General features: G+C 46.7%; 1 protein-coding gene across 1 annotated transcript in view; it reads right to left on the bottom strand.

Moving 5' to 3' along the window:
- Positions 1-13,305, bottom strand: part of DRD3 (dopamine receptor D3) — a 1,045,748-nt gene that overhangs the window by 577,473 nt on the left and 454,970 nt on the right. The window contains exon 3 of the mRNA XM_085621058.1: positions 4,320-4,432. Within this exon, the coding sequence (XP_085477184.1) occupies positions 4,320-4,432 (113 nt within the window). The remainder of the gene's footprint in view (positions 1-4,319; positions 4,433-13,305) is intronic.

The raw sequence follows: 13,305 nt of genomic DNA, 5'->3' as shown, positions 1-13,305 counted from the left end.
GTACTACGGTAGAAACGGTGTAGCACTTGTGTCCACGATCGGTGGATGGCGTTTTGGCTCATGGTGGATTTCTGACGACATGAAGGCAGGTGTTACCCGCTCCAAGTGAGAGATTATTTCACGTCACAGCAGGATATGTCAAACTGAAAGGAGCGACGGAAATGGTTTTGATGTCACGGTGCAGAGCCCTGCCGCACACAAAGGGACCACGGTGGTTTGATGATATCACAGCGTCAGCTCATTGGCATCATGGTGACAGGGTGTTGAGAAGGGCAGCACGGGTGAATGGCGGTAGTTTGTTGATGACACAACCTCAGTGCATAGACATCACGCTGACCCAGGGCTGTGTAAGGCTGACATCATGATGACGGAAGGTTGTGTAGTACCATACGGATGGACGGTGGTAGTTGCTGATGCCACGGCCTCAATGCATTACTTCTCATCGGCGCTCCTATGACCTCTTCACTTGGACTGGGGGCAGTGAGCCGTGTAAGACCCCGCAGAGAGGCGGTCGGACGGCGTGACTCATGCGGCGATGCTACCCTTTGGATCACGGCGACGCTCCGCGACCCGGGGAGTCTGACTTCACCCCGCTTGATGGATAAATTACAGGCTGCAGCATCTTTTTCCGCGCCGCCCTCAGATTGCTGCGCCAACCGAGTGGTCCTGAGCCCCCATTGCACATAAACATAGCCACAGCAGGGCAAATTCAGCATTAGAATACGTCCATGGGGATCCGGCCCAGATATTGGTACTAGAACCAGTTTCCGGCGAGTTTCCCCTACTTTCCAGCACTGGTTACCACCCTCCTGTTGGTGTCGAATGTGTGGCTCGGGGAAGGAGAGAAACAGCTAGCGCCACGCACGGTGAATCTTTCAGAAGATTCCCAAACAGGCCGCTTTCATGAACACGCCATGATGTATCTGAAGTTCATGTGTAGACGAGTTCCTCCACGACCACAATCGGTAAGAGTGTTGCATACCACTGGAACTATCTGGAAAGTTCATTTAACTGGCAAGTGTTGCTTTAACCATTTCACTTTCGGAGGAATCCTCTGTTGTCAGCGGTGGAACTTCACTCTGTAGAAAACATAAAATAAATCTCTCGAGTGCATGTAAAAGCACCTTCGTGCACTGGAGCTGTGCTGTGAAGGTGTGCGTGTGTGTGTGCAGCAGTGGTGTGCACACTTGCCTGCCTCTCCCTCTGTATACGCGCTCGGGTGTGTGTATTTCTCTGCATTTTTCTGTCTGGGTGTGTGTGTGCATGTTTCCAGGTGTGTTTTGTGTGCACCTATGTATAAATATGTTTTGTGTGCCCTAATTGCGTGTGTGCACGTGTCTGCTAGTGAGTGGTCCTTCGTCTTCTGGGTGTTTGTGTGCCTTTGTGTGCTCGTGGGTCCGTTAGTGTGTGCATGCATGTGTGCATGGGTGCGTGCATTTGTGTGTGTGTGTGTGCGTTCATGCGTGTGCCCGCACACATCCCTGTCTCTGAACCAGGAAGCAGCATTTCATCTCTCAGCAGCCAGTGTGAAATTATGGGATGCCTGACGTAGAAACAGATGTTCATGGGGCACAGCTCACAGTGCCAGCGCCAGGTACGTGCCCCGCGCCCAGTAAGTACACAGACACCTCTGGTGCCAGCAGCTGCAGGGCACAGGTGAGTGCCCGGGTCACGTGCTGCAGACAGACAGATGCCAGGGCTCACAATAAAGCCAACCCTACGATGGTAACAGGGACTTCTTGCACGAGAAGTCACCAGTGCATGGCGGTGGCACACGCAGTGCTGCTGAATGGTGCTAAACCTGGGCAGAAAGGGTCACATCTGCACAGAGAGGCCCCCATCTCATTGCATGTGCTCGATGGCACGTCAGACGAGCCTGTGCTGTGCACCTTGAAGCACAGAGCACACAGGGGGCACCGCTGGTCTAGAAACACCAGTGCAATACCGTTCCAGTATCGTGAGCAGGGATTTCAAAAAGTCTCTCACTGCACCTACGGCCCATTACACCTCCAAGAGAGTCTCAGTGCTGCAAACTCTGCTGAGCATCACACCCAAGCACCACCGTGACTCAGTACATTATCAGTGCATCACTCCCGCTGAATGTCTAAGAGGGTCTCACGGCTGCAACCTGTGTTAAGCACAAATTCTACATGTGTTTAAATCTAATATTTATAGGTACTGATGTGTGTTTTCAGTATTCTACGTTATGAACTCCTTTTGTGAAAAAAAACAATAACAACATTTTAATAAATATCTGACATGATGTTAACATGCCTCTTGTTCTTTTTGGTTAAGCACTCCATGAGGGCGCATGCTTTTTCCAACTGTACCCCTCGTGTACTTCTATTCCGAGGTGCTCCGTGTTGACTCTGTCATCATGTGCTTTTCCCCACCCTCTCGATGTAGCACTTCTCCTTGTGTACTTCCCACCCATGCGTTCACACCTGTGCACTTCTCCCTGCCTGCTTGAGGTTAATTTTTCACCCAATGTTTCTCCTTCTCACCCGCATTCTCCTCTCTTGCCCATTGCTTCTCCACACCCCTGCGACGTCTCTACTGCCCGCTTCACATTGCTCTGTCCCATTGCTTCTCCTCACCCATTTTAAAAAAAAACGCTTTCACTTAGATATTTTCATTTCAATTACTGATTAAAACTCGGATCAATAACCAAACAGAACAAGCATTTACAGTACAATGGGTCTCGCATTTGCGAGAGTTTAAGATTATTGGCATTGTAAATGACAATGCCTTTTATTTATGTTTTAAAACACATAAATAGAAGGCATTGTCATTTACAATGCCACTTGCTGAAACTCTCGTAAATGCGAGACCTATTGCATTGCAAATGCTTGTTATAAATCGGAATGATCTCTGCTCCAGCCGATGACCGTGGCTTAGGTAGCCTATTCATGATACCATTAAAAAACACAAAAAATAGGGACCCCAGATTTCCTTCTCTGCTTTAAAAAGATCACCTGGAACTTTATTCAGGACAGGGGCTTTCCTTGGAGGGATTGAATCAATAGCATTTATAACTTCACTCACTGTGACTGGGGCTGCAGCACAATCAATCAGGCTGGAAGTATGTCCCCCAAGTGAGACATGAGATGATAAACCTGTGTCTACCTGTTCACCCAGGCGAGCCATACCCCTGTCAAGGCCCATCATGGACCCACTCCCAGGAATCCCTTCAGTCTCGGTGTGCGCATATCAGCCAGAAAAATGGTCAACCCAGGCAGTAGCTAAAATATTACATGTTAAAGGGGATGAAGTTCCAGGGCCCTTGTTGGCTAATGTGTGCCAAAACCAGTGACAATCACTCCTTTTTGTCTCCCAAAACAACAAATCATGCTTGTGCTTGGCCTTTAAAATGACAGCCTTGTAGGAGTCTCTAGCTTCCTTAATTAGGAATTCCCTCCTTTGATTGTGGTTATAAAAGAGCGTCTGGAGGCCCTCAAATCCTTGGTATACCAATTTGCCTCCTTCGCCCGCTTAGGAAGAAATCTAGCCTCTACCATGAAAAAGTTCTTTATAGGACAGAACAATGATTGATGAATAACTGAAAAAGGCTCCCATGAGGTGGCTACTAAAGAGCTCCCTCCTAGCGCAAGAACTGCTTCCAATGCAGAAACAATCAACTCAAAGATTTGCAACTGGATAAGAGAAGTCGAGAATGACATGCAAGGAGGTGGAGAGCGTGGGAGATTATGACAGGGGAAATGGTGGCAGCTCCCAGACAGCGATCAGGAAAAGAAGTTACGAGTAATACTGTGACCTCATACCTATCAGTATTTTGGTCACAAGTCCACCCAGGAGCACGGGTATTGGAGCCACAAGGGAGTAGCAGAAGGAGGGTAAGTGGATGGTCACAAGGAGTTGATGAAGGCTGTAATTATATGCTACTTTTGCACCCAGAATGACCCACTTACAGATCCAAGATATATTTATCATCTTCTGAATTCTGATAAAGACTTGAGGATAATTGTGGATCTAGGAGAATTTGTTTCTTACTAGCAATCCCAGTTCACCACTGAGCAACAAAGTTTCAGAAAGACAAGTCATTTTCGAGAGACAAGCTCACAGCAGTGATCCATGCCTTTATCTCACTGCACGTAGATTGAAATACAGAACTTTAACCACTAGATTACATATGCTGTTCCATAACGAGACGGGACAGGAAGACCTGCAATAGGATATCTGAAAATTAAGAGGTGATCAGACAGTGTTGAACCTCTGCTTGATGAGGAAAAGAAACAGAATGAGGTGGGGTAACTACACTGTTCAAGGCTCAGATGGAGGCAGTAATGTGTAGTACGTACCTGTCGATGCTGATGGCGCAGAGGTTTAAAATGCTGGCTGTGCACATCATGACATCCATTGTCACAAAAACATCACAGGAGGCACGGCTGAAGGTCCAGACCCCACCGGTTACCTGGTCAGCAAAGAAAGACATACATGATGAAAATGTAAGCATAACAGAAAAACATGATCTTAAAAAAGCAACCGGACATGTCTAGCCTGCACATCTGCACACTCACCACCATGCCAAAGACCACATGGGCTAAAGAACTTTCATGCATTGCAGCCGTCTTTGCCCCTAAGCATCGGCATTTGTCACGCTCATGTGAGCTATCCAAATATCACTACCCTTACCATCTTAGCTGAGGCTGTTCGATGTGTCCACTACATATTTTCTCAGTTCACACTTCCTTCCGTTTCCGTTGACACTAACATATGACCTTATATTATTAACTACGGTCTTAGAAAGGGCGAATATTCTGTGCTTTCATAACCATAACTGGTGAATTTCAGTGGTATTACCTTTTTAAACCAAATTATAACTCATTTTTAACTGTGTTCTTAAGTGGAGCACATATATATGTGTATATATCTATATTACCTACTGGCGGTCGCCAGTAGGTCGTCATAGTTATGATGTAGTTTCCGTAGGAAGAGCATTTTTTTATTTGCCAATTACTTTGGTGTAGTTTGACAAATCCTCACAAAATGTTCAAAACCACTCTGCAAACGTGGCTCGTGGTGCACTACTGGTTGGGGCATGAAGTCACCTTTACTGGTGTTGAGCCCTCCTGGTACCTTCTGTAAGTCCCACACAACAGTATTCCTGAGAGGTGGTCGGAGGCCCAGACCCCCTTTCTCCACCACCCTGCAAATGTGACTCCTAATTAAGAAATCTTAGAAATTCACTGAAAAAACAAAGGTTACAGGGACATTATAATTAGGAATTAGCATTAAAAAACCTTAGAAATTCACTAATAAAAAACAAAGGTTACAGGGACGTTATAGTTAGGGCCAGATTTTGCTCGTACAAAACCAGTCGCTGACTATGTCATGAGTGATGTAAAATGTGAGGTCATAAGCAGTGCATTGCCGGGGTGCGAGTTATAGTTAGCTCTGCTGAATTTCACAGTGAAATCTGACCCTAATTATAACGTCCCTGTAACCTTTGTTTTTTTCAGGGAATCTATATATATATATATATAGAGAGAGAGAGCGAGAGAGAGAGAGAGAGATAGATAGATTGATTGATTCTTGGAGCTTTAAATCCCAGTATAAACGTCAGTCACAAATTTCTTTATAATCAGCGACTTTTGACGCAAGAAGCCGCCAATTATAAAGATAAGCTGTCAGACGCGACTATTATAAGGTTCAGTCGAGTTCTGATGTCACAATGCCTGCTGCCAGAGCCAGCAGTCAAGATCAAAGGCAGGTCAGGTCACAGAACATAATTGAGGCAGCCGTTTACAGCAATGAAAATGAAACGTTGCTTTTCTTTCTTTTGCTCTATTTTTTACTTTACAATGACAAGAAGAGAGAACGTTTATTTTTTGCACTCCTTAGAAAGAGAAAAGCTACAAAGTTTCTACACATTCCGAGCTACTACTGCTTTTTTTTTTTAAACTGACTTGTATTGAACTGTTTCTGATATCTTTGCAACAATATCTAACAGGTTGTTGATGCGTTTAATTTTGGACAAGAGGTTTTACTTTTATTCTTCATGTTTGCAAACATGCTTGCTCTCTCATATGAAGGAACAGCTCAGCAAGGCTTTAAGAGGTTTGTTGTAAAAGTGATGGTGTGACCATGTATTGTATGGGGTAAAGTAACCCCTGGCGTACATTAATAGGATATTGAAACTCACCTCAGAGGTCCATAACCTATAAGGGAGATCAATCCTCTGTACAGTTATGGAACTTATGGTGGCTTGACACACAAACATACATACACAAAAGGGTTCTGGCAATCCAAAAACAAACAGGCACGGCACTTGAGAATGTAAACATACACAGTCATTTATTGTGCAACATGGTTTGAAGTATTGTCAAGGTCAGGGACCCTACCACCTTTCATAAATAAATAAACACCAATCATAGGCATAGAAGGGTTACACACCATAATTGGAAAGAGATATCTTCACATTCAGGAAATTAATTCATTTTCGTAAGGAAAAATACGATTCATTTTTTGTCAGCAAAATGCAAGCAATTACGCAAGCAATAAATACATAGATGTAGAAAGGCATTGAATACAATATACTTTCCAAAGATAAAGCATACATAGAAATACTGGAGAAAGAATATACACTGAACATAAAGAAAAGTGATAAATAAAACACATTTAGTAATATAAATCTGGGAAGCAACACACTTAAGTTGAAACTAGTGGACTGCAACATGCTGCCCAGTAAAGCTCAAGTGGGCTGTTTCACCGTATATGAAAAACATTTCAAATGTACATGAAAACCACAATTGCCCCAATAAGCACTGCCGGTAAATATTTCACAATATATCAAATAAGTATCTAATATACATAATGACCACGATAGCCCCAGTGGGCCACTGTGGACAGCTATAACTCCCAATTCACGTGGAGGAAGTCTAAATCAAAATAATTTAATAAGAAAATAGAGTAAAATTGTTAGAAATGGGATTTCTGGTTGGCTAAGGCTTGCGCCAAAGTCAGGCAGAAACCACCACTCTAGTCAGGGCAAGGAAGTTACACGCCAAAGATAACCCCTGCTCACCCCCTTGGTAGCTTGGCACGAGCAGACAGGCTTATCCCCGAGGCGATGTGTAAAGCGTTTGCGCGCGCACCCAGCAACAACACCCAAGGCCCACCACAAAGGAAACTCCACACAAGGTATTATATAAAAATAACCTTTGTATTATACACAACCCATTAGATAAAAACACACACTTTACAATGTGCCAACAGGCACGGGCAGAATTTACAAGGGATTATATATACAGGGGACAGGGCCACATGGACCACTGTCAGGAATTAGTACTCTTTAGAAATAGCACTTAGAACGTAGGAATAATATTTTAGAACATAGCACATACAATCACTGTAGCACTAAAAATAGCACATATAGCACACAACCAGTAACTACTGGTAACCAGGAAGTACCACCTACGCAACCCTAACCACCTTTAGGAATACCACGCAGGGAACTAGGACCTCACTAGTACCACCTGTACTAGGGGAAAAACAACCACCTAAGTATCACTCTACCTGTAGGGGTCTAAGCACATAAACACAGGATGCATAAAATACATTTAGGGGTGTAAGGAAATAAACACATGATGCATAAAAACATTTCAGGTGCAGGAAAGGAACAATAGCGCCAAAACTCACATTAGCCACACTGTGGCAGTCCCTAGGCCAACTGGCCTTAAAGGGGCAAGGACGCCCTGCGTCCAAATGTTAGGGCAAGGCTGCGCAAGCTGCGCCAGCCAACACACCGAGGCCACAACCTAAACGTTGCAGCTGCCCACTAAGTGCTGGGCAGCTGTAGGACAAGGAGTGAGGGCACTACTGTGCCTTTGGAGCCCTCTCTGAGCTATGACAATGGGGCTGCCTTGTGGGCCTCAATCAAACAACCACGGCGTTGTTGGAGTCCTGCTCAGGGACTCAAGATCATCAAAGAAATGCCCCCGTCGTCGGAGCCTTTGTGCTCTACACAACTTCTGCCCCCGTGGAGCCTCGTGGGCTCGTGAACCAGGAAATGCCTCCTAGAGCCTGTCAGGGCTCTATTAAAATATTGCCCCCGACGTTGGAGCCTCACGGGCTCTAGAACAAAGTTGGGGGCGACGTTGGAGCGGCCTGCTGCCTTTCGGGGCCGCTCTTACTTGCAACAGAATGCCCCCGTAGTTGGAGTCCCTCTGGACTCTTGGATTAAGCAATCCCAAATTGGAGCGCCTCGCGCTCTAAAGACAATTGCTGCCCAAGTCGTGGGAGCCTCACGGGGCTCGTGAGCAAACAAATGCGGCCCTCGTTGGAGCGCACACGCGCCCTTAGGAACCTCCTCGGTCCCCCACACCGCTGCCCACTGTCAGGCGGGGCAGCGAAAAAGAGAAATGAGCACTGCCCCCGCAGCGCTCTGAACGCGGTACGGGGCGGGCACCGAAGCTGTGCCCCGACACTCCCCCCACCACCTCAACACAGAGCCCCACTCACCGGGACTCCGGCGGCGCTTCCTCCTCGTCTTGGTGACCTGCAGGGTTCCCTCCACACGCGGGAGCCCTGCGCGAGGAGCCGCTGCCGCCGTCCTGCTTTCCCGATCTTCTTCCTCTGTGCAGGAGCACGGGGTAGGCTCCCGTCCGCTTCCTGCTTTTATGTCAGGCTCCGCCCACGTCCTAGTCAGCGCTGCCTGACTTCCTGTTTGAGCCCGGACCGGGCTGCAGCGGTGATTTTTCCCGTCACAAGAGGGGTAGGCTCCCTCGTTACAGTGGATGTACGGCGGGGTGGGCACCCGCCGTAAAATAAACAAATAAGCGGGGTGGGCACCCGCCAACGAGCACAGCAAGGTCCCTGGCAGGGTGGGCACCTGCCAGGGGATTTCAGGATCTGTATAGACGGGGCAAACGCCGGGTGGGCACCGGTTTGTAGAATTAAAGCGCTCCTAGCGCTAAGGATAAAAAGTAGAAGCGCTCTCAGCGCTAAAGGCCAATAAAAGCTCCCAGACGCTCTGGGGAGAATAAGCCCAAAGTACAGCAATAAAGTCCTTCAAAAGGCAGGGGGGCAAGGCTGGACCCAGAGCCAGCTCACTGGGCCTCCAGGCAGGGAGGTAATCCAAGTGGCGGTCCTCTGGTCCAGCAGCAGCAGCAGCCCCCCTCAGGTAAGATCCTGGCAGAGAACAGTTTCTGTGGGGACACAGCCCCATTTTTATACAGGCAAACCCTTTGTTCTGGGTTCAGGGTGAGGGGGAAAACCAGTCGCAGCTGGTTGGGGAGCACCCTTGATGTGCTCAGCCCCTCACTCTATTCACTGGAAGGGCTAGGGTCGTCAGTCGCACCACAGGGGGCGGGGCCAGCATTGTGTTTGGAAAACCCTGTCCTATTCAGGACCCAGGTGGACTCCTCCCACCCATCTAGCTGCTGATCTCCCCATTCACCACTGGGTGACTCATCCTGACACTGGGGAATCCCTAGCCCGTCACATGACACGACCAGCCAATCACGCGACAGACACACTGCACACCGAAGTGCCCACTTCTAGAAGTGGCACTTCCACACTAGGTACATGCACGCCGCACACATCATCGCGCAGCATTCACTCCCACGAGTCCGCACATACCAAACTCGGGCCTGCACACCCCACGCATCAGGAACTACTAGGGACACATACATTCCCCATGCATTCCTATGGGAGGGCAGGCCTATCTCACCACATGCACTCAGAGCACGCACGCACTTTACCCTGGGACACAGGGAAAGTGCGCAGAAACCAAACAATCACCACACCAAGTCACCAGTAAAAATCAAAAAAAGTTCAGGGGTGAACCTGCCAGAAGGGCCAAGTCCAACAAAAATCATGTAAATCGACAATTATTCCATACCGTACTAAATACATGGCAAGGCATACCTCATATACTGTACATGTATTCCAATGGCAATCTAGTGAATAATAGTGGTCGGTGAGTAGGTGTGTGAGTGCCTGCATGAGCCTGTAAGTGGGTCTGTGAGTGCCTGTGTGGGTCTGTAAGTGGGTGTGTGAGTGCCTATGTGGGTCTGTGTATGCCGTAATGGCTCTATGAGTGGGTATGTCAATGCCTGCTTAGGTCTGTGAGTGGGTGTGTGACTGTCTGTGTGAGTCTGTGAGTACCTGTATGTGTCTTGAATGGGTGTTTGAGTACCTGCATAGGTCTGCAAGGGAATCTGTGATTGCCTGTGTAGGTCTGTGAGTGGGTCTGTCAGTGGCAGCATGGGTATGTGAGTGGGTGTGTGAGTGTCTGTGTGTTTCTGTGAGTGCCTACATGGCTCTTTGAGTGGGCACCCCTCATTGAAATGCACCGCTAACAATGCATCCAAACTAAGCTGGCTGAGGTTAATAGCCCCTCTGCTGGGCAGGATGGCAATTCTGGGTTCCAGGGATGGCAGCTGTTAAACTTCTTAGTGTTAGCGCCTGGACACCTTTGGGTATTTGTCCGCGCTTAACAAATCACTGGAACATAACATGACTTAGTGGAAGGATTTGTTGCTTTGGCATCACCTCCTTGATGGTGGCCTTCTTCTGCTGCAGCCAAGGATGTGTATGCTGATGTCTGGCCTTATTAGACTGCAGACAGCATGATTGTAGGAAGAGTCGAGCGAGACCCTCCAGCTCAGGCCTTGTAGGGGACCCCAGCCCCCAGTTCCTTCAGTGGGCACCAGACACTGGAATCAGATCAGGACTAGACAGTCATTAAAACACAGCGCAGCTACAAGTTATTTTCTTATGGTTGGCCAGTTATGTCATGGAAGGGGATAACCTTGCGTATCCTTTAATATCAGTAGTGCAAGCGGCCAATCTTGTGATTAATGTCTTCATGGATGTGAAATAGTGTGAGACGTCACTTCCGCTGACTTTAAGAATTGTGCTATATTTTAGAGTATTTTAAGCTAAGCTTGGATTTAGGCAAGGCGTCTAGAAGTAGACAGATCCTGGACAAAAAATACTGGCTACAAGACCTGTGCCCTGTTCCTTGCACCCATATGGGTACAAATACAAAGGAATTCCTTTTTCTCTGCATCCAGATGGCATCAAATGCTGTGGGTCCTGCATGCATCACGTAGGTTTGCTCAGACCCGACTCACAACCAAGACATTGTACCACACGGATAGACCAGCCTAAACCCGCCTTCCAAAAAATCCATCTACTTACACACCGCCTGAGACCATGTGCATTTCAGTTCCTCATTTACCCCTGGGTCTATCTGTCCACCTTCCATTTCTTTGTCTCAACTACACTGAGGTGTAGCTGATGTTTGGCCAGACCAATTGTTTTTGGTTGATTTTAAATGTTTTCCTTTGCTCATGAATGGGTGGCTTTGCTGTCTTTCGCTTCCTTGCTCCTGATCCGATGGCTTTCCCTCCTACCCAGGATAATTTTGGCTCCCATTATTCTGATTGGATGAGTTGTATTCTTCCACTTCATAATTAAGGGAACTCCTTTTTAGGTCTCGCCTGACCCAGCGCATGCGCTGGTCTGGCGAGACATTTTGAGAGGGCTCCAAAAAGTGCTACCAGGCCAGCCTCGAGCTACAGTGCATGTGCGCGGGCGCGTGCGCTGTGCTTGACCACGATTACTTTCACTTTTGCGGCCGCTTTGATGTTTGATCGCGATTGCGATCACTTTCGCGGCCGCTTGTTTTAATGTGGATCTAGCTGTGGTGATCTTAAATTCTAATTATCTTTCTGGGGAGGGCCCAATCGACTGGTTGCAAATCCTGTGATGTCTTCTGGGTACAGTGAGCCACGAGAATCTTGATTTAAAGGCCGGTCTTTTTGATACAATTAATTTGATGAACCAGTCTTCCTTGTTTTTAAACGTCAGTTACAACATTTACTTTGGAAACTTGCAAAATGTTGGTGTTCCTCTATCCGGCGATTTGCTGGCACGTGGGTCCTTCTTGTTCAGTTCCAAAAATGACTGCCACTAACTTGCATTTAACACAGGGAGTTCTATGCATTTTCAAACGACTTTAAAGCAAGGTTCTAGACTTATTTAAAAATCGTTAAAACTAATAGCTGCAGACAATTGTTGCTATTTATTTTAGAATCCGTCTGTGTGTGCCCTGCGTTGGATAAGTCATACCTTAGTGGAACTGGCACGAAAAGGGGCACGATAAAAGCGTGTGTACTTTTGCTGGAGGCAGCAGTGCACAGCACAGGCTTCTGTTGGCCAGGGACTGTTAACAAATAAAATTAGCTTGTCCCTTTTACAGTGCTGTTTGTCAGTCCCAGGCCAAGAGCAATCACTGAGGAGGAGCAAGAAGAAATTACCATTTGTTGTGGTGTGAAGGGGGTTCATGGGAAAGAGCCTGACAGTGTGTGATTTACACACCATGAAAGTTTATTCGGTGATGGACAGGCCTGTCGGTGCTCGAAGCGGCCGTGAACAGATCATCATTGTTCTGAGTGGACAAAAGGACACGGCATGTTTCTCGCGAGATTTTACTTGAAGGAGACTTGCCCTGCTGTCTTATGATATAATGTGCCCGACTGCTGCTGGTGGCTTCATAGACTTCAACTCTGAATAACCCCAACCCTTCGCTTGACCCAAGCAGGGGAGCCATACTGACTTTTTATAGTTTGCATTTTGTGTTTATAATTTGCTTGATGTGTTACGTATTCCGTTCTCGGAGGAAGCTCACGGGCAACATTCAAAGGCACCACTTCACATGTTTAGAAGCCTCAACTTCCAAATTGTATATTCTAAAACTGATTGCAAGACTACAAGAAAAATCCAGCCATTGAATGAAACCGAGTGGTTTGCTGTAGTGAAATCCTGGACACGCTTGCGTTCTATAATAAAGATTTATTGTAGTTACAGGGAGATAAATTACAAGGGTGCTGGTCACAACTGCTCTTCTTTCTTCTCCGTGCCTACATTCTACATTCTACCTTATATACCTATTCCATCTGATGTCATGATGGCCTTCCACCCTAAAGTTCTATCAACTTAAAGGAGCAGATTACTACACATCCTCTTTCTTAATATAAACAAAATGAATACATAAAGCTATGAGCAAGAAATATTAATATCCACGTAACATAACTTGAAACAAAACATAAATTGCACAATTGATTACATAGGTTGATATCAATCTGAATTATTGCACACATATTCATTTAAACCTTTGGGTTTTATAACTCTTCTGCCAAACCTTGTGATTACCGGAATACTATCCAAGTCACTGGTTTGTTCGGATTGAAGAGCACAATCAGAGTTGGTAAGCGAATTGCCTTGGACCGAATCATAGTTCATTTCACCAACTTGGTGTTCGAAAGCTACCCCTTG

Source organism: Triturus cristatus, chromosome 8 (assembly GCF_964204655.1).
Source record: "Triturus cristatus chromosome 8, aTriCri1.1, whole genome shotgun sequence".
NCBI classification, from domain to species: Eukaryota; Metazoa; Chordata; class Amphibia; order Caudata; family Salamandridae; genus Triturus; species Triturus cristatus.
Note: the sequence above shows the minus strand (reverse complement) of the source record. Positions and strands in the feature narration are given on the sequence as shown.